Here is a 24,381-nt window from a genome sequence, read left to right as displayed (position 1 = left end):
CATGAGGTGGCCAAAGTACTGGAATTTTAGCTTAAGCATCATTCCTTTCAAAGAAATCCCAGGGCTGATTTCCTTCAGAATGGACTCGTTGGATCTCCTTGCAGTCCAAGGGACTCTCAAGAATCTTCTCCAACACCGCAGTTCAAAAGCATCAATTCTTCAGCACTCAGCTTTCTTCACAGTCTAACTCTCACATCCATGCATGACCACTGGAAAAACCATAGCCTTGACTAGACGGAACTTTGTTGGCAAAGTAATGTCTCTGCTTTTGAATATGCTATCTAGGTTGGTCATAACTTTTCTTCGAAGGAGTAAGCGTCTTTTAATTTCATGGCTGCAGTCACCGTCTGCAGTGATTTTGGAGCCCCAAAAAATAAACTGTGACACTGTTTCCACTGTTTCCCCATCTATTTCCTATGAAGTGAATGGACCAAATGCCATGATCTTCGTTTTCTGAATGTTGAGCTTTAAGCCAACTTTTTCACACTCCTCTTTCACCTTCATCAAGAGGCTTTTTAGTTCCTCTTCACTTTCTGCCATAAGTATGGTGTCATCTGCGTATCTGAGGTTATTGGTATTTCTCCCGGCAATCTTGATTTCAGCTTGTGCTTCTTCCAGCCCAGCGTTTCTCATGATGTACTCTGCATATAAGGTTTGCTGCTGCTGCTGCTGCTAAGTCGCTTCAGTTGTGTCCGACTCTGTGCGACCCCATAGACAGAATCCTACCAGGCTCCCCCGTCCCTGGGATTCTCCAGGCAAGAACACTGGAGTGGGTTGCCATTTCCTTCTCCAATGCATGAAAGTGAAAAGTGAAAAGGAAGTCGCTCAGTCGTGTCTGACTCTTAGCGACCCCATGGACTACAGCCTACCAGGCTCCTCCATCCTTGGGATTTTCCAGGCAAGAATACTGGAGTGGGGTGCCATTGCCTTCTCCGGCATATAAGGTTTAGAAAGGGAAATAATTTTAGATAGGGAAATAATTAAAACACGTTGGATAGAAGAAACAATAACGCAGTTTATAATCATATAAAGCCTCTTGCTCTTTTTTTTTTGTCTTGCTCTTTTTAAGGCTGTGGTTAGTGACCCAAATGATCACATCCCTTAAGTCCTCCATCTCAGACACCCAGGTACTGACCCTGAGTTTGTTGAACTGAGCACTATGCTGTGTTTGCTGTTTTGTAGGGTGTCAGTAGGGAATAGCCCATTTCTACCCAGGGAGAGTTTTGTGTTCGTAATATAGAGACTAGTCCCATTCTTGTTTCTTAAAACTGCCCAAGTACTCAGATCCCTGAATTGCTTCAACCTCACTAGCAGGATCTGAGCACACCATGCTGTGAAAAACAGCTTTTTATTGAGAATAAACCCTTTTAGTCTTAAGAGGAAGTATCTTGGCTTCCTACATAACTTGAAGCTTTTACCTGAGCAGTGTTACAGAGGGTAACTTAATGCTGTCAAGGTAACAGGCCCCGCCCCCTCCGCTGCCCGCCCCTCCCACGAACTCTGCGCACAGCGGGTGCTCGCCCCGCCCCTGGTCGGAAGCCGGGGCTCGAATACCAAAAGCCCTTTCACACAGACCCGGAAATTGGAGAGCGCGGAGCCGATGTCTCCGAGCGGCGCCTAAGATTACTTCTAGAGTAAGTTTGCAGAGCTCGCCACCCCTCCAATCCCCACCTCCGCCCCCGCTCACTCGTCCTTATGGTGTGGGAATTGCCAGCGACCTGAAAACCCTGGCACCCGGTGCTCGGCCCCTAATAGACGCTGCCGCTGCCGTTGCGGCCCAGTTATGTTTTCGTTTGGGTTTGAAGTGTTTCTGAGTCGGTTTCGGCCCTCTGTCCGCGTAGACACCGCCTCTGGCGACATTTTCCTGCTTAAAACCCTTTTTTACCTCTGGCCTCGCCAAGTAAAGCCCTCTCTCGCGAGTTGGAGTCGCGCCCCGCCGCGTCGCCTTCTCGACCGCTGGAGGCAGAGCCCGTCGCCCCCGCTCCCGGAGAGGCCGCGCCCTCTCCCTGGTCCCGGGATTCCGGAGAGCCCGCCCCGCTCTGAGCCCCCTCCTTCCCAGCCCCTCTGTCCTCGCGTCTCCTGAGGCCGGTCCTTCTACCCGCAGGCACCCCCTTTCCTGTCAGCCCGTCCCCTCACCCCGCGTAGGGTAGGTGACCTGGTCCAGCCTTGTGACAGCCAGTGCTGTTCCATGCCCTATTCAACTCGGTCGGAAAAGGTGCTCTTCCGGTCCCGGGGCGTCTCGTTCTGTCGCCCACTCAGTAAATTCAGGAGGCAGGAGGATCAGGAGAAGCAGAGTCAGAAAGACTGAGAGAAATAACTGAAACTGAGGAGAAAAGCATCAGGGAGAACCAATGGGAACCCTGAGAATGGCTGAGGGACTTGCAAAGGGATAGTCAAGTCAAAGAGGTTAAGCCTTGAAAATAGCCAAGTGAGTAAAATAGAGAAGTATTAATAAATTATAAAGCCAGATCTCCAGGGATTGGTAAACAGCATAGGGAGAACTGCCCTGTATCAGTGATGGGAGCAGGGAGGCGAACGGCAATGAGGGACGTCAGAGGTGGAGAGTCCCTAACTAGGTTTTGGCCAGGTTTGACTCCAGGCCTCTTGGGTTAGAGTCCGGAGTTGTGTTTTCATCCGGTTGGGGTCCCGCCACAAGGGTTCAAGTCTCAATCTGAGGTGGCCGGTTTTATCATGGTGCTGGCAGAGAAAGGTAAGGAGCAGAGGAAGAAAGGGCTGGAAGGAAGCATAGCCACATGGCCTACCAGAGAGTCGGGAGAATGGGAGAGTCACAGCGAGAGAAGGGGAGTAATCTGGAGCGCAGAGAGGGAGCCGAAATGGGGGAAGAAAGAGGCAGACATAGGTATGGATTTTTGAAAGACTCAGGAAGGTTGGAGAGAGAGAGCATTTCGACGGGGAACGAATTGCAGCAGCCTGAGACAGGACACGTGTGAGGGAGGAAATAGGACAGGAACAGCAGGAGAGCAGAGGGGGAGAGAAAGAGACACGGAGACTCAGATGAAATAGGGAGATAGGTGAACAGAGGGGTAAGCTCGATCCAGGTGTGGCCAGTTGTTTGGATACAGATGATTTTTTTAGTTATACAGAGGAGGCTGAGAATTTCAAAACTCCTGTCTATATATAAGGCTTGTGTCTTTTTTTATTACTTGTGGCAGAAGATGACTTTCATTTGCAAACCCTGTTGAGCCTGGGGCAGTGGCTTGATTCACTGAGTTGTGAGTGAACCCCTTCCCTTGTCCTATCATAAGATAGAGATCAGGGAGGAAGACACCTGGAGCAAGAAATGACTGACTCTGTCACTCTGTGGTAGCTTTTTTTTTTAATTAGTTTTTTGGCTGTGCTGTCTTCGGTTCTGCGCCATGGGCTCAGGAGTTGTGGCTCCCAGGTTCTAAAGCACAGGCTCAGTAGTTGTGCACAGGCTTAGTTGCTTGTACTTGTGGGATCTTCCTGAACCAGGGGTAGAACCCATGTCCCCTGCATTGTCAGGCAGATTCTCATCCACTGTATCACTTTTGGGTAGCATTTTTAAAGGAACACTTTTTTTTTTATAATGGATTCACACTTTCTCCTTTCATGTATGGTGCTTTTTTTGGCTTGGAATAGGTCTTAATTCATTCAGTTTCTGTAATCATTTTTAACTTCAGAAATAAGCTTTTTTAGTTTCCAGTATTCTACTTTTATCATCCTTTTTTGAATATGATTATTCTCAGTGTTTTTTTAAACTTTGACACCAGATTTTTAGATTAAAAATAATTCACAATTTTTTTTTCAAATTTTTTTCAGATTCATTCCTTGGCTGAGTGCTTTCTTCCCTTCATCTTGTACATTTGAAATTTTCTTTGGTAAGTAGTAAATCATCTTAGACTATTTTGTGCCATACTTAGCAAAAATGTCACCTCCTTTATGAGTTCTAATCAGGTAGATGAACTTAGAGCCTATTATACAGAGTGAAATAAGTCAGAAAGAGAAAGACAAATACTGTATATTAATGCATATATATGGAATTTAGAAAAATGTTACCAACGATCCTACATGCAAGGCAACAAAGGGAGACACAGATGTAAAGAACAGACTTTTGGACTTAGTGGGAGAAGGCGAGGGTGGGATGATTTGAGAGAATAGCATAGAAACATGTATATTACCATATGTAAAATAGAATGATCAGTGTAAGTTTGATGCACGAAGCAGGGCACCCAAAGCCAGAGCTCTGAAACAACCCAGAGAGATCTGGTGAGGAGTAAGGTGGAAGGGGGTTCAGGATGGGGGAGACACATGTCCAATTCATGTTGATGTATGGCAAAAACCATTACAATATTATAAATTAATTATCCTCCCATTATAATACTTAAAAATGAGGAAGCTGAAAAAATTAAAGTTAATAAGCAAAGATCACCTCGCCTCCCTTTCTCTGAATTCAAAGGGAAATACATCTTGGAGGGTTTTATGTATGGGACATCGTGTAATAAAACAGACATATTTTCAACTGTGGTTTTACCAAACACATGAATTGTGTGTATGTGTTTATGTGTGCACACACAAACGGATATTTCTGGTCTCAGCTCTTTACCAGAGAATAACAGAGGTATGACATTAGATCTTGTGAAATTAAAGGCATTTCTCTGAGAAATGGGAAAATAAAAGAACATGTAACACTATAAAACCAACAAAATAAAATGCTTCATTCTTTCCTTTCAAAAAAAGAAAAAAAAGCACCTAATTTAACTGGTTAGTCTAATGGTCTATTTTCTCCATTTTCTATGATCATGGAAACAAGTGAGCTTTGAGGTGATATGAAGATGTTTCCCTCAGGTCTCTTTTTGACTTCTCTGTGCAAATGAGGAAGGATGGGCTGGATTGACCTGAACCTTCCAACAGAGCCTCTCTATTCATGATGAAAAAGATTGGTCAGATCCTATATCTAAGCTGACCCCTTACAATGTTTTTTGTACCAGTGGATATACATTTGCTATTCTGTATTTTAAAAATATTTTACTGCAATCTTCTAATAAAGAATTACCTGCTTGGTATCAGTTTGACCCAATCTTGAAAGAAAAGTTTCTTTTGCTCAGATACATGACAGATGTTCCTGGTGTTAAATGGGATGGGCATGAAGGACAAACTTGGCTCCCTTGCCCTTCAGCCTCTCATTTCATTATTCAGTTATACCCTGTTCTCTTCACTCAGCTCAGACCTTCTCATAAACGGCTTCTCTCTGGGCCTGAAGGAGCCCACTTGTAACATGGAGATGAGAGACTATACCAGAAACTCTGAGCGTGAGCAACACTGACCCCTGAAATGATTAGCCAAATTGGCTGTGTGTCTGTGTGTGGCAGTTCTGGTTTGGAGGGAGTGTCTGGCAGTAATTAGAATTTTAAGTAGATCCCAGTCCTCCCTCAATGAAAAACGAAAAGGAAAACTGTAGGATGGAGGCAGGATCACAGGCCCAGAATTAGATGACTTCTATGAATAAGGCTAAATCTGAAGGGAGATTTCTTTTATATCCTGATGTTCAGACCTCCACTGGCTTTCATTTTTTCCTGGGACAAAAGCTTGAATCCTCGCTGTGGCTCCTCAGCCCTCTGTCAAGCTCAGGGCCCTGTCAGTGTCTCCAGCCTCATCCTGGGAGCTGACCCTTTGCTCATGGTTCAGTCTGTCCTGGTCTCATTTACCTTTTCTCTGTTTCCAAATACCAAAACCATTTCTGTCTGACATCTTAGTTTCTTTTCTCACCTTCAGGTCACCCTGGCTGAGGCCCTTTGTCACCCTTCAAGTCTAGGCTCAGAGAGGTCTCCCCATCCCCTCCTAACAGTCTCTCTCATGTTACCCAGGTTTATTGCCTCTGTATCAGTTGCCATCAGCAGAAATTAATGCCCTTCTTCATGTCCTTCGTGGTTCCTCTTTTTTTAGGGCTCATAGTGTTCCTCTTCTTCCCAACGTGGCTGCAGTACCTGATACTGGAAATGTCTTTAGATGGCAGGACTATGGGTTCGGCTGAAATAATCCTCAGGGAAGACCAAGAGAACAGGGCAGGTGATGAAGATGTTTCCCATGTCCCTGGACATTTCAGCTGTAATTGATCTTTACCCCATGTGACTACTTAATTATTCAAAAGGTGAACCAAGATATATAGGAAGTCCTGAAAAGCCCTACAGAACTGGTGTGCTCAAGCAGTGGTCTAAGATGTCCCCATGTTTAGTCTGCTGTGTTTAGTCCACCGCAGCCCCTAGATCTAAGCTCTGTCCATCCAGGGACCAGTCACCATCGTGAATAGCAGCTTTGCCTTCTAGGAGTTCATGTGCTCAGTGTCAGCGATTGTGATTTCAGTACTCTGAGGATGAGCAGAAATCCCAAACCTAATGGGCCAGGAAGGAGACGCTGCCCCCCGCGCCCCCCAAGAGCTAGAATATCTTCCAAGTAGGTGTGGATGGGGAAAACAGCAGATAGTGAGACCTGGATCCCTTGCTTTGAGTCGTCCTCATCTCAAATGCCTTTGTACATGGACTCCATAGTGTCCCCAGGTGGTGGCAGACTTTCCCAGGAGGGCCAGTGTCTTGATTTTCATACTGCACGTGCAGTGTCCTTTGTGTGGTAGCTCGTGGGCACTCCTCTTGTGATCCCCTTTGCCAAGAAACCCCAGTGCGTTTTAGTCTTGCTTAGTCCAGTCATGCAGGGAGGAGAGGTAGACAAATGGGGAAAGCGGAGGGAGCCTGGTGGGGTCTGCAGGAGGCTTGTGGCAGTACTTGGGGGCATCAAGGTGAGCCCAGTGAATGGAGCGTGTGCCCATCCCAAGTGTAGTTTCAGGGACAAGGCAGGTGTGGATCTGTTGGAAAAGAATGTCTCAGTTCAGGCTGGAGAACCTGGGAGCAGGTTTGTTGGAGAGCCCGCATGGAATGGTTTGAGGTTCCAATGCCTTAGCTTATGCTCCCGGGACAGCAGTGCTGAGGCTGACACTTGCCTGCAGGGGTTTGATTTGACAACTCGTGACCACACGTGAGCAGCAATGAAGGATGTGGAATTCAGCCAAGAGAAGTCTTTTCCACTGTTAGAACTGTGGCCTGGGCTGAGCCTGCAGGCACCTGTGGGTGCAGGAGGATGGGAGCCTTGGGCTTGAGGGGCTGGTTCTAGCAGGTGCCCCCAGCATCCACTCCACACCCTGCTCTTTTAGCAGGCAGGCACCATAGAGTAACAGGGAAAATCTCAGGTCATTTTTTGCATCAACTTTGGTATCATTGTGTACTTGGGGTTGCCGGTGAAGAAAGGTTCATGTGCATTTGGGAAGATACCAAGAGAATCTGGAGTGTTTCCTTGGAAGATGCTGAGGTCCCAGTGGGCCATGTACATCATTGGAATTATCCCTCTATTTCATAGTCTTTGGAGATTTCAGTGTTTGACCTGGATCACTCACTGTAAATGAAAATATGGTGTCTTGTCTGTGGATCCTTTAGTGTCCTCTTTTGGATTTTGCCTCATGTGTGAGTTATCAGGGCTTGGAATGCTTTGTGTTTGTATAAGAGGGTTCAAGGCTCATCATGGGCTCTGTGGACACTCTGTTGGACACCATGAAAATTTGTAAGTTTGTTTGAGGCCCACTGGGAAATTAAGAGTACTAAGGTTAAGATCGCAGAATGCTTGTTATAATGTGGTCCTGCTCCATAGAGATCTCTGGGCCCAACCTGAGAAGAGTAATAAAGTCCTGTGACGTAGGGGAAGATGGCTCAGAGAATCAGAGGGCAGCGGTACCACAGTGATCTGCAGCCCGGAGGCTCGTCCTCTAGAAGGTGCAGCTGCAACTCTCTTGCTGCCTGGCCAGTGCTGGGTTCTCTGTTATCCACTCCTGTCCCTCCCAAAATAAGCACACACACAGGCACAGTACAGAAAACATGGAATCTTAACTGCACTGTTGGTGGTAATGTAAATGGTACTGCTATGTTGGAAAACAAAATGGAAGTTCCTTAACAAATTAACATAGAACAGGCCTACAGTCTGTCAAACTTATTTCTGACAGATATCCAAAGGAAAAGCGATCAGTTTTTCAGGGATATGTCTACAGTCCCATGAGTGTGACTGGATTTGCAGTAGCCAAGGCATAGACACAGGCCCGATGTCTCTTGACAAAAGAATAGGTAACAAAAGTGTGGTATGGAATATTTATTATATACTGTATATTCATGAAGTATTTTTTCTTTATCTATAAATATAAAAATCAAGAGTCCTGCATTTATGCCAAAATGAATGAACCTAGAGAACATTATGCCAAGTTAAATACACCTGACAAAGGAGGACAGACACTATGTGGAAACTAGACTTGTCAAACTCATAGAGCCATCGAGTAATAAGGCTGTTACCAGGAGCTGGGTGGAGGGGGAAATGAGGAACTGTTAGTCAAAGAGTAGAGATTTTCAGTTGTAAAATAAGTAAGTTCTGGGGATCTGAGGTACTGCATCCTGCCTGTAGTGTTTCTATATACTTGAAATTCACCCAGAGAGAAATAATAAAGTGTACTCATAGGTGGAAATGTAACTTACTCCACTATAATAATTATTCAGTGTATGAATCTATCACATGATCACTTTGTACACAGTACGTTTATACCATTTTTGTTAGTTATACCTTAGTAAGGCTGGGAAAGAAAGAGAGTTGGGAGGAGCTTTTCTCCTCTCAAAGGTGCTCAGTCCAGGCTTCACGTTTCATTGATGAGGCGTTTTGCATACCCATGTTTTGTACCCTCTGACCAGAGATTCCCCTTCAGGTGGTTTGTGTTAGTCCACAGCTCGAGAATGTTTAAGGTGTCCCAGTTTATTCCAGTCTGGATCCCTCAATGAGCATCAGGACTCTGAGTCCTCCCAGTCCTGAGGGCAGAGATTTGGGCTGAGGAGGGGGCGCTCTGCTCTGACTGGGCTGGACAAGGAAGGGCCTGCTGTGTGACCTGAAGGGGGTCGTGGGGTCAGCGGAGGTGGCCCCTGCTGCTGTGTACATGAGGCCTCACCAGGAGTGGAGTGTGATCTGAGGGAAAGTGTGGGAAAGTCCCATGTTGGTCTCTGTGCCGGAATTGACTGTCCTGAGTCCCTCCTGAGACAGTGGCCACAGGGGAGTGTTTGTTCCACATGGTGAGGGCTTCCCATGTGGGTGGTTGGGGCTCTAGAAGGGGATGTGTTGACTCTAAGCATTAAACAGCATATTTTCAACTTTCATGATAGACCTCTGAAGACTTGTGTTGCCTGAGGAAGCCCTGAAGTTGAGGAAGAGGAAAGAAAAGGAGTGACACATGGCTCTTTCTCAGGTAAGGTCATATTTAGTCTGTTCTTCCTGAAATGCCCTTCTTTGGACTTGCTAATCGTGTCTGACTCTGGAGTATCCTGTCTGGCTCCTATACAGGCACACTCACCTGGGGCCTTCCCTCAGGGCCTGTCGTCTCCACCTAGATCCCGTCTCCCCATGACCTGGTGACCTGGCCCTTGTGAGGAGGCTCCCCTGAGCACCGTCCTGGGAAGGGCTTCTCACCCACGGGTTGGAGACGGGATCTCAGTGCTGATGGGCAGCAGAGATTGCTTAGGGCCCATTTGGATGTGCTGTCCCCTCTCTGTCAACCAGGGTAAGGAAACTGCACATGGAAATCAGGTATTAATGTGCACAATAGCTGGTAAAATCTGGGAATCAGATCAATTGGGGCAGTTTGTTCTGACTTTTTTAAGGCAGTTTAAACTAAAGATGTGGGTCAATCTCTTTAAATCCTTATTGTTAATAGAATGAAAAGTTCAGAAATAGACAACAATTATACAGGGTTTTTTAGTTTATCATCAGATTTAAACTATGAAATGAATCTAAGTCTCTGGCAGGTGGAAATTTTCATCACCTCCATTCTTCAGAGGTTGTCATTTCACTCTGGATTGAATCCTTTGACACAGAGATGTTTTAACCTTTAATGCAAGTAAGATTCCAGCTTTACTCTTTTGCTGGTGGGTGTCTATTTTCTCAGCATCATGGTTATTGAGACTGTCCTTGCCCTTTTGTGTATCTTGACATCCTTGTGAATATACCTTACATATACACAAAGAATTATTTCTGAGTACTGTGTTCTGTTCAGTTGGTTTATTTGTCTGTTTTTATACCAGTACCACATCATCTTGATTACCTTGTAATAGGTTTTGAAGTAGAAAGACCTCCATCTTCCTTCTTCAGTAGTTTTGCTATTTGCTCTTTGAATAGTTATGTGACTTTCACCATGTTTTATCCTGCTTCTACAAAGATTGCCATGGCAGTTTTTATAATGAGTTAATTGGTTGATCGATCCTTTGTGTGGTTATTAAAGAATCTCTTTTGATATAGCATGTTTCTTTTGTAATCTTTATGATTTTTACCTATGAAACTTTGTCATGTGGGAAGGAAGATAAATGATTTTTTTCTGCATCGAGATGATCCTGGTTTTTTTCCCTTTAATCTGTTAATGTAGTGTGTCATATTAATTGATTTTTATATGTTGACTTCTCCTTGCCTTATATGAATAAAATCTACTTGGTCATAATGTTAGATCTTTTTATTTATTTATTTACATTATTTTAATTGAAGGATTATTGCTTTACAGAGGTTGTTGTTTTCTGCCAAATACCAACATGAATCAGCCATAGGTATACATATGTCCCCTCCCTCCCATCTTCCTCCCTATCCCACCCCTGTAGGTTGTTAAAGAGCCCCTGTTTGAGTTCCCTGAGTCATTCAGCAAATTCACATTGGCTCTCTACTTTATATATGGTAATGTAAGTTTCCGTGTTACTCTCTCCATACATCTCGCCCTCTCCTTCCTCCCCTCCCACCTCCATCTGATCTCTGTGTCTGTTTCTCCAGATCTTTTTAATATGTGTTGAAGTTGGTTTGCAAGTATTTTAATTTTGCGTCAGTATTCATCAGGGGTAGTTTGCCTTTCTTGTGTCTTTGGGAAATCAGCAAACTATTAGAATCATGCTTGCTCCATAGAATTAGCAGGATTCGTGGTAATTCTTTTGTAAATGTTTGGTAGAATTTGGTCCTGTATTTTTCTTAGAGGTTTCTGACTACTTTTTAAATCTCTCTAGTTACAGTGGGCTTCCCTAGTGACTCAAATCATAAAGAATCTGCCTGCAGTGAGGGAGACCCAGGTTCTATCCCTGGGTCGGAAGATTCCCTGGAGAAAGGAATGGCTGTCTAGTCCAGTAGTCTTGTCTGGAGAAATTTCATGGAGAGAGGAGCCTTGTGGGCTACAGTCCATGAGGTCACAAAGAGTCAGACACAACTGAGTGGCTAACGCTTTCCCTTTCAACACTTCTCAATTTTTTTATTTCTTAATAAGTAAAAGAGTTTGCATGTTTCTGAGAGTTTGCCACTATCTCCTATATTCTCTCATTTATAGGCATTATTGGTCATCAGTCAGTCAGTCAGTTCAGTTCAGTCTCTAAGTCGTGTCTGACTCTTTGCGACCCCATGAATCACAGCACGCCAGGCCTCCCTGTCCATCACCAACTCCTGGAGTTCACCCAAACTCAAGTCCATCGAGTTGGTGATGCCATCCAGCCATCTCATCCTCTGTCGTCCCCTTCTCCTCCTGCCCTCAATCCCTTCCAGCATCAGGGTCTCTTCCAATGAGTCAACTCTTCACATGAGGTGGCCAAAGTATTGGAGTTTCAGCTTTGGCATCAGTCCTTCCAATGAACACCCAGGACTGATCTCCTTTAGGATGGACTGGTTGGGTCTCCTTGCAGTCCAAGGGACTCTCAAGAGTCTTCTCCAACACCACAGTTCAAAAGCATCAATTCTTTGGCATTCAGCTTTCTTCACAGTCCAATTCTCACATCCATACATGACCACTGGAAAAACCATATCCTTCACTACACGGACCTTTGTTGGCAAAGTATTATCTCTGCTTTTTAATATGCTATCTAGGTTGGACATAACTTACTTCCAAGCAGTAAACGTCTTTTAATTTCATGGCTGCAGTCACCAGCTTCAGTGATTTTGGAGCCCCAAAAAATAAAGTCTGACACTGTTTCCACTGTTTCCCCATCCATTTCCCATGAAGTGATGGGACCAGGTGCCATGATCTTCGTTTTCTGAATGCTGAGCTTTAAGCCAACTTTTTCACTCTCCGCTTTCACTTTCATCAAGAGGCTTTGTAGTTCCTCTTCACTTTCTGCCATAAGGGTGGTGTTATCTGCATATCTGAGGTTACTGATATTTCTCCCGGCAATCGTTTGGAAGCTGTGGCTAGGAATAAGTGAGATGTTCCGGGGACCTGGGGCTACCAAGCTGCTGTGGCTCTCATCGGTCAGTGTCTCCTGTCCTTCACCACCACTCTGTACAGTGATCACTCAATAGAGGGAGGAGGTTCTCCAGATCAGGGAGGGGGTGGAGACGAATTTGGTGCAGGCGTCCATTTTCAGGGGATGAAGGCCTGAGACCCGAGAGCTGCTCCCCCTGCAGAGAAAACAGAGGGGAAGGGAGGAGGCTCACCTTGGAGTTCTTTCAAGTTTTCTTTAGAAGCCCTCTTTCAAAGGACTTTTAATGTTCTCTGTATTACTTAACTGTTAGATGCTTAAGCTTCAGTTGCTGAGCCCAAGCCTCTGAGTTCAGGTGCTTCATGTAACATTTCTTACCTTCTTGATCTGAGTCGAGTTTCTCAGAGTGTCTGTGACATAGTTTTTCTTCTGTAAGGTGGGAACAGATCGTTCTTTAATGAGCTATTATATTGATGGCAGGTTCTTGCCTGTAAAGTACTTGTTTAATGTTTAGAGTAATACTACAGTAATTTAGAGCAGCCGGAAGCCTTCAGACACTTCTGGTCCTTGCTGCTGTTATCGATGTCATAACTGAAACTTTCGACCTTTCCATTAAAAGTGCCGTGGACTTCGTCATCTCTGAAGACACCACTCATGCTGTACCTCATCTAGATAATGAATTGCACTCACTGGGTAGAACATAATATCTGACACTTCTGTATAGCCAATACAGTGTTGAGTTGTATTTATATATATTTCATGGATTTTTGAACAGTGATGAAAAATCCATATTAATTGGAGGATCTCATAAGGCCTTATGAAAAAGCATAAGAAATTAAAATTAGAGATGCATAATTTCTCCAGATACCCTTGCATGGATCTGTTAGAGCACATACTTCAAGTCAATCCTTACCCCTTACCACCCTTTCCCTTTTGCATGAAAATGAGAACTTTTCATGGCCGTTTTGGTGACATGTGGTTTCATTTCAGAAACGACTGACCTCTGAGGATGTGGCCATCAAATTCACTCAGGAGGAGTGGGAATTCCTGGACCCTGCTCAGAGGGCCTTGTACAGGGACGTGATGCTGGAGACCTACAGGAACCTGCTATCTGTGGGTGAGGATGCCTTCCTTCCAGAGCTGCCCTTGGGTATCTGCATTTTCCCTGTGTGCCCCTTAGGAGGCCCTGATGTCTTTCATCTGAGAGTTCTGGTGACTTGGGCATGACACAGCTTCACAAGGTTAAACTGACATTCTTCAGATGCTGTGTCTGTTTCATGTCACATCTGAGGTTGTCCCAGAGCTTAATCATGTAGAAAGCTCACTGGCAAATGTTAAAAAAAACACCAAAAAACCCGATTTCCTATTTTCTACCTTTTGATTTTTGGCTCAGTGTTTAAAAAATCCACAGCTCTTTAGATTTGTTTCTTCTGATAACCCTGAAAATCTATTTCTTTTTGTTTGTTTTTGCTTGCCTTTTTTTTTTTTTTTGGCTCCACCATTCTGCGTGCGGGATCTTAGTTCCCTGACTAAGAATCAAACCTGCACCCCCTGCATTAGAACTGCAGAGTCTTAACCACTGGATCACCAGGGCAGTCCCAGAATTTCTGTTTCTGATCTGAATATTATCTTCACATTGGAGCAAGAGAAAAAGCTGTGGACAGTGGGGAGTGATGTAAAAATAGCCAAAAATACAACGTATAAAGAAAAATGAGTATCTCAAAAGGGCTGTTTTTTTCTGTTTAGGAGAGGGACAAGCTGGTGGATTGGATCCTCTGTGCTTGTTACTTAGGAAAATGTAAGGAGAGTGGGTAGAGAGATCGTCTTTTTGATCCTAGATCCTACGAGGGGAGCATATGTGAATCTCACAGTCTCTTAGCTTGCCATCTGTAGGTCGAGCGCATGGTCCCATCTCAAGATGCTGTAATGTCTGACCTTCATGTTGTATTATTTTTACTCTTGTGCTGCTCTACCCAGTCTGGGAATGTCAACTGTTCCTGATGTTACATTCTCCTTACTTTGTATCATTTTACCTCTTAAATTTCTTTGAAATATATTCCTGAGGGTCTGAAAGTTTATCTGGTTTCCTTGCTGCGGTAATCCACCTATGTTTAATTGGCAGTCTCTGCTGAGTCTCTGTGGAGTGGATTTACTAGGTATCAGAAAACTGTGATGGAGACACTATTCCTAATGTTATTTTCTTGCTCTGTACAAAGTCACCACTTGAAGCTATCCAGCAGAATGGTCAGTATGTTCTAAGATTATGAGAGAGAAAGTATCACGAGAGCCTGATACATCTTTCCAGGTTATTTTCTGGCTTTGGAGACTTTGTCAAGGGCACCATGACAGTGTTGTTTATGTATATCAAGGACCATATATTTTAGCGTCTGTAAATGGTATGGGAATTTATCCCAGGACAACTTTGTCCAAGTTCACATTCTCATATCTACGGGGGTATTGGCTGCACTGTTGTTCTGTGCATTGTAAGTATTTTTTTATTTTAGCATTGAGTTCAAATTTCTGTGTTACTCTTTGTATTTGCAATGTTTTGTTTCTGTTTTGTATTTGCAATGCGTTGGATGGTTGATTGGGGAATGGTCCCTACAGTGGGACTGGTGATCTCAGTCCCTCTTAAAATTCTTTATATATTCTTTGTACTCATTTACTATCAGATGTATGATTTCCACATATTTTCTCTTTTACTGTTGATTGTCTTTTCAAACTCACTGCACTTTAATGCACAGTTCAGTTCAGTTCAGTTGTTCAATCGTGTCCGACTCTTTGCGACACCATGAATCACAGCACGCCAGGCTTCCCTGTCCATCACCAACCCCTAGAGTTTACTCAAACTCATGTCCATCGAGTCGGTGATGCCATCCAGCCATCTCATCCTCTGTCGTCCCCTTCTCTTCCTGCCCCCAATCCCTCCCCACATCAGGGTCTTTTCCAATGAGTCAACTCTTCGCATGAGGTGGCCAAAGTACTGGAGTTTCAGCTTCAGCATCAGTCCTTCCAATGAACACCCAGGACTGATCTCCTTTAGGATGGAGTGGTTGGATCTCCTTGCAGTCCAAGGGACTCTCAAGAGTCTTCTTCAACACCACAGTTCAAAAGCATCAATTCTTTGGCACTCAGCTTTCTTCACAGTCCAACTCTCACATCCATACCTGACCACTAGAAAAACCATAGCCTTGACTAGATGGACCTTTGTTGGCAAAGTAATGTTAATGTCTCTGCTTTTTAATATGCTATCTAGGTTGGTCATAACTTTCCTTCCAAGGAGTAAGTGTCTTTTAATTTCATGGCTGTAGTTTATAATTTTGATATAGTTCAAATTAATATCTGCTTTTATTTTGTGGCCTGTGCTTTTGTTGTTATATCTGGTAAGTCATTTTTGGGTCCAATTTCCAGAAACATTTCCTGCATGTTTACTTTTAGGAGTTTTATACATTTGGGACATTGGTTTAGGTCTTTAAACCATTTTGAGTTCATTTTTGTCTATAGTGTAAGATAATGTTTCAAGTAAATTCTTTTGCTTGTGGGTATTCAGTTTTGTCAACATGTCTTGTTTCATAGACTGCTTCCAACATTTAGTAGTTTTTACACCCTTGTGAAACATTGTTTGAACATCTCTGCAAGAGGTGTTTTTGTTTTAACCATTCTTTTTAGGTATGCTGCTGCTCAGTCGCGTCAGCCATGTCTGACTCTGTGCGACCCCATAGACGGCAGCCCACTTGGCTCCTCTGTCCCTGGGATTCTCCAGGCAACAGTGCTGGAGTGGGTTGCCATTTCCTTCTCTACTTTTTAGGTATACTTAATTTACAATGTTGTGTTTCAGGTATACAGCAATTTACAAGATACTTAATATAGTTCCCTGAGCTATATCGTAGGTTCTTGTTGTTTATCTATTTTATATATATATATGTTAGTTTGTATATATTCAGACTCCTAATTTATCTCTCCCTTTCCTGCCCCAGCCACCATCTTGCACTATCCCCTTTGGTAACCATAAGTTTGTTTTTTATGCTGGCGAGTTTATTTTGTGAATAAGTTCATTTGTATCATTTGTTTCAGTTCAACATATAATATCCTATGATATTTGTCTTTCTCTGTCTGATTTCACTTAGAATTATTCCTAAGTCTGTCTATATTGCTGCAAAAGGCATTACTTCATTGTGTTTTATGCGGTGGCGACAGCAACCCACTCCAGTGTTCTTTCCTGGAGAATTTCATGGACAGGGGAGTCTGGCAGGCTGCAGGCCATGGGGTCTTAAAGAGCTGGACATGGCTGAGCTACTTTCACTCACAATATTCCCTTGTATATATGTACCACATATTCTTTATCCCTTTGTCTGTCAGTGAACATTTAGGTTGCTGCCATGTTTTGCCTGGTATAAATAGTGCTGCTAACAACATTGGGGTGCATGTGTCATTTTGAATTAGTTTTCATCCTTTCTGGATATATGCCCAGGATTGGAATTGCTGGTTCACATGATAGCTCTATTTTTAGTTCTTTATGGAACCTCCATGCTATTCTCCAAAGTGGCAGTACCAATTTATGTTCCTTCCAGCAGTGTAGGAGGGTTCTCTTTTCTCCATACCCTCTCAAGCCTTTATTGTTTGTAGACTGATGGTGGTCATTCTGACCAGTGTGAGGTGATACATTTTTGTGGTTTTGATTTGCATTTCTCTCATAAGTAGAGACATCAAACATCTTTTCAGGTGATTGTTGGTCATCTGTTTGTCTCCTTTGGAGAAATATCTGTTTTGATCTTCTGCTCAGTTTTGGATTGGGTTGTTTGTTTGTTTGTTTTATATTAAGCTGTATGAACTGTTTGTATATTTTGGAAATAAATCCCTTATGCTGCTAAGCCACTTCAGTCATGTCCGACTCCGTGTGACCCCATAGACAGCAGCCCTCCAGGCTCCGCCGTCCCTTATAGGTAGCATCATTTGCATATATAGTCTCCTAGTCCAGAAGTTGTGTTTTTGTTCTTTGCTTGGTTTCCTTTGCTTTGCAAAAAGGTTTTAAATTTAATTAGGTCTCACTTGTTTGATTTTGCTTTTATTACCATGACTCTAAGATCCAAAAAAATTTTGCTGACATTCATGTCAGTGTTTTGCATTTGTTTTCCACTATGAATTTTATAGTATCTGGTCTTGCATTTAGATGTTTAATGCATTTGAGTTTATTTTTGTATGTGGTGTTAGAGAATGTTGTAATTTCATTCTTTTTCATGTAACTCTCCATTTATCCCAGCATCACTTATTAAAGAGACTTCTTCATTCTATATCCTTTTCTCCTTTTTTATATTTACTTTTTACTTAATATTTACTTTTTATTTAATACTTATAGTATTTACAATTACTATAAGTACATTGATTTATTTCTGGGTTTTCTGTCCTGTTCTACTGATCTGTATTTCTGTTTTGTGCCATTATCATACCACTTCCCTGCTGGCTCAGACGGTAAAGCGTCTGCCTACAATGCAGGAGACCCAGGTTCAATCCCTGGGTCAGGAAGATCTCTGGAGAAGGAAATGGCAACCCACTTCAGTATTCTTGCCTGGAAAATCCCATGGACAGAGGAAGCTGGTAGGCTACAGTCCATGGGGTCGCAAAGAGTCGGACATGACTGAGCGACTTCACTTTCACTTTCATGACTGTCAGTTTGTAGTATGGTCTGAACTCAGGGAACATGATTGCTCTAGCTCTGTTCTTCCTTCTCAAGATCGATTTAGATATCAGAGTCTTTTGTATTTTGGTACAAATTAAGTTTTTCTTTGTTTTATGAAATATGTCATTGTTAATTTGATAAGGGTTGCATTGGATATGTAGATTGCCTTGGATAGTATGGTCATTTTGACAGTGTTACTTCTTTCAATCCAAGAACATGGTATGTGTTTCCATCTGTTTTTGTCATCTTTGCTATCAGTCATCAGCATCTTATAGTTTTATGAATACAGTTCTTTTGACTTTTTAGGTAGGTTTATTCCTTAGGATTTTATTCTTTTCTCTGAGATGGTGAATGGGATCGTTTCATTAATTTCACTTTCTGATATATCATTTTTAGCATATAGACATGCAGCAGTTTTCTATATATTTTGTATCCAGCAAGTTTACTTTGTTCATTGATGAGGTCTAGTAGTCATCTGGTGACATATTCAGGATTTTCTGTGTGTAGCATCATACTGACAGTTCTACTTCCTTCTTATTTTTTCTTTTACTTGAATTCCTTTTATTTCTTTTTCTTTTCTGATTGTTTTGGCTAGGACTTTGAAAAATATGTTCAATCAAAGTGGCAGTAGTGAACATTTTTGCCTTATTCATGTTGTTAAGGGGAATGCTTTCAGTTTTTCCTTGTTGAGTATGATGTTAGCTGTGTGTTTGACATATACAGTCTGAATTATGTTGAGGTAGGGTCCATCTGTGCTGACTTTCTGAAGGGTTTTTATCATAAATGGTACTTGAATTTCGTGAGAATCTTTTCTGCATCTATTGATGATCATATGGTTATTTTTTATTTATTTATTTATTTTTTGATCATACGGTTTTTAGTCTTCAACTGTTAATGTGGTGTATCATAGTGATTAACTTGTGGCTATTGAGAAATCTTGCATCCCTGCAATAAATCCCACTTGAACATGGTATGATCCTTTTATGTATTAGTAAGTGTTTGAATCTGCTCTTTTGAACTCAGGGGAGGTCTAGGAGAATAAAGCCTTTTTCTACAAAAAGGTGTTGGATGCCTCAGAAAAGGCTTTTGTAACTGGGAAGGTCCTCCAGAGTCAGTTTCAATCCCTCCTTTGATACTCCTCGATCTTGAGATGAACATGTGTGGAAGAAGAAATGAAATAAATGTCCAAAAGAGAGGTTAATCATACTTGGCAGAGGAACCCAGGTTTAGATAACCTTTTCCTGTATTTTCCTTCTGATTTCTGCTAATAAGATTCTTACACATATCCTGGAATATTGTGTATGCTTTTCTTGAATATAAGCATTCCATTGTAACTTACAAAATTCACAGTCGGATACATGACATTGTAAATAGTATAACAGGTATTATCCTGCTTTCTCCATATATCACAGTCACTTTTAAAATCTCTCTTGTTTCTGTCCCATACCCATAGTATAATGCCCATAAACTTGCTGAACCAGTTCTTTTCTTTTAAGGTCAGTATATTAGTTTGCGTTCTCAGTTATTTTCACAAAGACATGCAGTCACAAGCTGATATCTGACATAAACCTGTGTAGCCTATGCTCCACGCAGGCCCTTTCTTAGTCCTGACCATTCCTCACATAGTACCTTGATATGGATGGAAACATTGTTCTCACCTACCACATCCCTCCACCTTTTACATACTCTCACTGTAAAGATAATATCTGGTCATTTATTGAACAAGTTTCTCAGGACATGACCTAAATCACTCTGTGCATCCATGATGACTCACACCCATTTCGAGATGGGATGGTTGAATAATAGTTAAACAGACTCCTTCTGTCTTGTATCGTCCTTGATATTTTCTTTCCAAGTTCCTTGTATTTTTAAAAAATATTTTCTAATCTATTCATTCAGTGGGTGGTCATGTTGACAAATAAGTTTTCTCAGTCTGTAGGTTCAGATTCATATCCTGCTTCTCTTACCACTTTGTGCACCAATTGGGTGTGTCTCCTGCTCTGCTTAGAGAAAAACATGTTAATTTACCTCAAGCCTTTTAAAGCAAATTAGTGCTGTCAGTTGGCTTACAGTAGTGCATATTTTATAGTAAATACTCAAAATTTACTTTTGTTTAAAAAATGTAGTATCTATATTCTGTCATGTTCTTTATGATATGACTTTATCTACATTATATATTTTTAAAATTTTATTAATTTTATAATTGAAGTATAATTGCTTTACAGAATTTTGTTTTCTGTCAAACCTCAACTACATTATATCTTGTATGCTTTTCACTTGCAACATTTTTCAGCAATATTGTGTCTGACCATAGTCAATAAATATACAAAGCACTCACTTTTTATTTATTATATTTTGGTGCCATTAAACCAGGTAATTAAGAATAGTGCATGGCTACAGAGAAGCCTTCCTTGGTGGCTCAGTGGTAAAGAATTCACCTGCTAATGCAGAAGATGCAGGTTTGATCCCTGAGTCAAGAAGATCGCATGGAGAAGGAAATGGCAACCCACTCCATTATTCTTGCCTGGGAAATCCCATGGACAGAGGAGTCCAGTGGGCTACAGTCCACAGGGTCACAAAGAGTCAGACACGACTGAGCGACTGAACAACAACAACATAGGTAGGGATTGCTTTGATTATTGGCTGTTAGAAAAGTGGTGACTATTTTACATCTTAATTTATGTGTCATTTACATATGATGGTCTTTTAGCGTGTATTCTGCAATACAGCTGACACATACTACTTGTTAACATTGTAAAATGCCTTTTCTTTTAAGGTACGTAGTTCTATAGCAGATTTAGAAAACTATGTTGTTTCCAAAGAATTGTTTTAGTCATATTCTTCATTTTCTCATTTGTTTTCAATTGTAAACAACCAGTTATGTATAGTTAATCAGGTAAGTTTGCTTTTGGATTATTTACTATTACCATATGTAATATATTGTTTAGAATTTCTTTATGTACAGTAAGTATGCAGAATACAATGATAGTGTAATATTTTCTTTTCAATTTGAGACAACTGTTGATTGATACGTTCCTAGGGGTCCTGGTAGAAAAATACTGTTTTTGAGAGTTGGCATAAGATTATCCAATGTGAGTGTGTTTGGCATATGGTTTTTAAAACTAGGCTACCTTAACGGTGAATTTATGTTATCATGCTTTCTTAAGTTAAGAATTCTATTCCTTTAGTGTTTCTAAAAACTTAAGGTCATGATTGTGGTGTTTCACAACTTGGTGTAAGTATTACTTTTGGCGTAATACATATTCAACATGAAAGATTTATTTTTGAATTACTGTGAGCAGGATACCTATAGTTCTTTTTATCTTGTAGATATCTCTCCTACACATGTGATCAAGCATTTACTACCCAAAGTGAACAGTGATAAACAAGAAATATTCCAAACATTGATGCTGGGAAGACCTGAAAGCTGTGAAATCAAACATTTTCATTTTTGGGAAAGTCAGGAAAATACGTGTGACTTTGAATGTCAGGGGAGAGATGACAAAAGAAATTACAAAAGAACGCCTGTAAGCCTTAATGGAAATGTGCCTGATGGAAGAGATTCACATGATGGAAAGGATGCAGGAATCAAGCCGTTTGGAAGTAGGCTTGGATTTAACCTTCAGGATAAACTGCAGATATTTCAAACTGGCGGGATAATTTCTGAATATAATGAAGTTGAGAGGTCTGTCAACAACAGTTTCTCATTTTCACCACTTCAAAGAATTCCTCCTTGTGTCCAAACCAGCGTTTCTAATATATATGGGAATGATTTTATGAATCCTTCAGTAGTAACGCAAGACCTCAAAGCACACAGGGAAAAACCTTACAAATGTGATGAGTGTGGCAAGGCCTTTCGTGTAAAGGCAATCCTTTTAAGGCATCAGACAATTCATACTGGAGAGAAACCTTACAAATGTGATGAGTGTGGCAAGACCTTTCGTGTAAAGTCAATCCTTTTAAGTCATCAGACAATTCATACTGGAGAGAAACCTTACAAATGTGATGAGTGTGGCAAGGCTTTTCGTGTAAAGTCAATCCTTTTAAGTCATCAGACAGTTCATACTGGAGAGAAACCTTACAAATGTGATGAGTGTGGCAAGGCCTTTACTGACAGCTCAAACCTCAGGAGACATCAGAAAATTCATTCAGAAAAGAAATTATTTAAATGTGATATATGTGACAAAGTCTTCAGCCAAAATGCACATGTTGCTGGTCATCAGACGGTTCATACTGGAGAAAAACCTTACAAATGTAATGAGTGTGGCAAGCACTTTACTCAGCCTTCACAGTTCATAAGTCATAAGAGATTTCATACTGGAGAGAAACCTTACAAATGTGATGAGTGTGGCAAGGCCTTTACACACAGCTCACACCTCAGGAGACATAAGAAAATTCATATAGGAAAGAAATTATTTAAATGTGATATATGTGACAAAGTCTTCAGCCAAAATGCAAATCTTGCTGTTCATCAGAGGGTTCATACTGGAGAGAAACCTTACAAATGTAATGAGTGTGGCAAGCACTATAGTCATTCTTCACAGTTAATAAGTCATAAGAGACTTCATACTGGAGAGAAACCTTACAAATGTGATGAGTGTGGCAAGGCCTTTCGTGTAAAGTCAATCCTTTTAAGGCATCAGACCGTTCATACTGGAGAGAAACCTTACAAATGTGATGAGTGTGGCAAGGCCTTTCGTGTTAAATCAATCCTTTTAAGGCATCAGACAGTTCATACTGGAGAGAAACCTTACAAATGTGATGAGTGTGGCAAGGCCTTTCGTGTAAAGTCAATCCTTTTAAGGCACCAGACAGTTCATACTGGAGAGAAACCTTACAAATGTGATGAGTGTGGCAAGGCCTTTACTGACAGCTCAAACCTCAGGAGACATCAGAAAATTCATACAAGAAAGAAATTATTTAAATGTGATATATGTGACAAAGTCTTCAGACGACATGTACACCTTGCTGGTCATCAGAGGGTTCATACTGGAGAGAAACCTTACAAATGTAATCAGTGTGGCAAGCACTTTAGTCAACCTTCACAGTTAATACGTCATAAGAGATTTCATGCTGGAGAGAAACCTTACAAATGTGATAATTGTGGCAAGCACTTTAGTCAACCTTCACAGTTCATAAGTCATAAAAGATTTCATACTGGAGAGAAACCTTACAAATGTGATGAGTGTGGCAAGGCCTTTCGTGTAAAGTCAATCCTTTTAAGTCATCAGATCGTTCATACTGGAGAGAAACCTTACAAATGTGATGAGTGTGGAAGAGTCTTCGGTCAAAAACCACATCTTCGACTTCACTGGAGAATTCATACTGGAGAGAGACCTTTCAGATGTGATGAGTGTGGCAAGTTCTTCAGTCGAAATTCACAACTTACAAGTCATCGCAGAATACATATAGAGAAACCTTTCAAATGTTTCAAGTGTGGAAAATCCTTTACTCAGGTCTCTGCACTCACTAAACATCAGAAAATCCATACATGAGAGAAACGTATGTGAATGTGGTAGGTATATGGTAGAAGTCTTCAAAATTCAAAGTTCAAAATTCACACCCTACTGTTGGTCAGAGAATTCATACTACTGAGAAACCATACAAATATCATGAGTGTGGCAACATCTTAGGCTTCATGAGAAAATTCATACTGGATAGAAGACAGATATATATGTATTTATTAGGTCTTTAGAACATGAATTCATTCTAGAAAGATTTCCTCACCAATTTCACAAGTGTGAAAAAAAAGAAAAACAAAACAAAACCCTATCCTCACAGCTCACATCTCAGCAGTAGTATCAGAGTATTTATCCTGGAGAAAACACACAGCGTTGTGATGTGTGTGGCAAGGATCTTACCCAAAAGTCACAAGATAGGAACATAGTGGAGCCATACTTCCCAGACTCGGTGGTTGTGGCAAATCCTTTACCTTTTCCACTATATGTATTCTCTGATAACTTTAGTTCAGGTACTCAGCAACTGCAGTAAGTCCATATTTGAAGAGAAGCTATAGAGATCTTTTCATGTAAAAGAAACCCGAATTCTAACTCAACAAAGATGATTCTTTGGGACAGTAGTCCACCACGTTTTTGGTCTCCTGGCTTTCTGAATAAAGTCACTATTCCTTGCCTGACAAGTAGTCTCTCAGTTTATTGGGCTGTTGTGTGATGAGCTCTAAGAGCTTGGCTTTGGTAATACATTGATCAAATGCATTTGCTACATGCGTTTCATGATGGTCTCTGGGAAGCAATCAGTGAGATGAAGGGGCCGACTTCATTAGATACGATTTATTCACATCTGTGTTTCCTGGAAACACACACAGCATGAATTACAAAATTCAGTAGTGTGTGTGAATTAGCAACAGGGAGGGCGGAAAATAACGTAAAACTAGGACATGACTCATGGTCAGTAGGATCAGGAAGCCCTTCCGTACATAGT

The 24,381-nt window shown here is 41.6% G+C and overlaps 1 protein-coding gene, 1 long non-coding RNA gene and 1 other non-coding gene across 4 annotated transcripts; all 3 read left to right on the top strand.

Annotated features, from left to right (window-relative positions):
- The first annotated feature begins 1,490 nt into the window (after positions 1 to 1,490).
- LOC129631920 (uncharacterized) lies at positions 1,491 to 6,133 on the top strand. Its single transcript, XR_008704230.1, has 3 exons — positions 1,491 to 1,634; positions 3,802 to 3,860; positions 4,793 to 6,133. It is a non-coding gene; the product is annotated as an uncharacterized LOC129631920 (long non-coding RNA).
- Positions 6,134 to 13,255: 7,122 nt separating this feature from the next.
- LOC129631911 (zinc finger protein 665-like) lies at positions 13,256 to 24,079 on the top strand. 2 transcript variants are annotated; one of them, XM_055553211.1, is made up of 2 exons: positions 13,256 to 13,380; positions 21,271 to 24,079. In XM_055553211.1, the coding sequence occupies exons 1-2, from the start codon at positions 13,347 to 13,349 to the stop codon at positions 23,433 to 23,435; spliced, it is 2,199 nt and encodes a 732-aa protein (XP_055409186.1). In that variant the 5' UTR covers positions 13,256 to 13,346; the 3' UTR covers positions 23,436 to 24,079. The 2 variants fall into 2 exon arrangements, with proteins under 2 accessions (XP_055409186.1, XP_055409187.1); XM_055553212.1 differs by lacking the exon at positions 13,256 to 13,380 and adding an exon at positions 20,348 to 20,560.
- TRNAC-ACA (transfer RNA cysteine (anticodon ACA)) lies at positions 17,715 to 17,787 on the top strand. The gene has a single exon. It is a non-coding gene; the product is annotated as a tRNA-Cys (tRNA).
- Positions 24,080 to 24,381: the final 302 nt, after the last annotated feature.

Source organism: Bubalus kerabau, chromosome 17, assembly GCF_029407905.1.
Source record: "Bubalus kerabau isolate K-KA32 ecotype Philippines breed swamp buffalo chromosome 17, PCC_UOA_SB_1v2, whole genome shotgun sequence".
NCBI classification, from domain to species: Eukaryota; Metazoa; Chordata; class Mammalia; order Artiodactyla; family Bovidae; genus Bubalus; species Bubalus kerabau.
The sequence above is the reverse complement of the archived record's forward strand: the minus strand, read 5'-3'. Positions and strand labels throughout refer to the sequence as shown.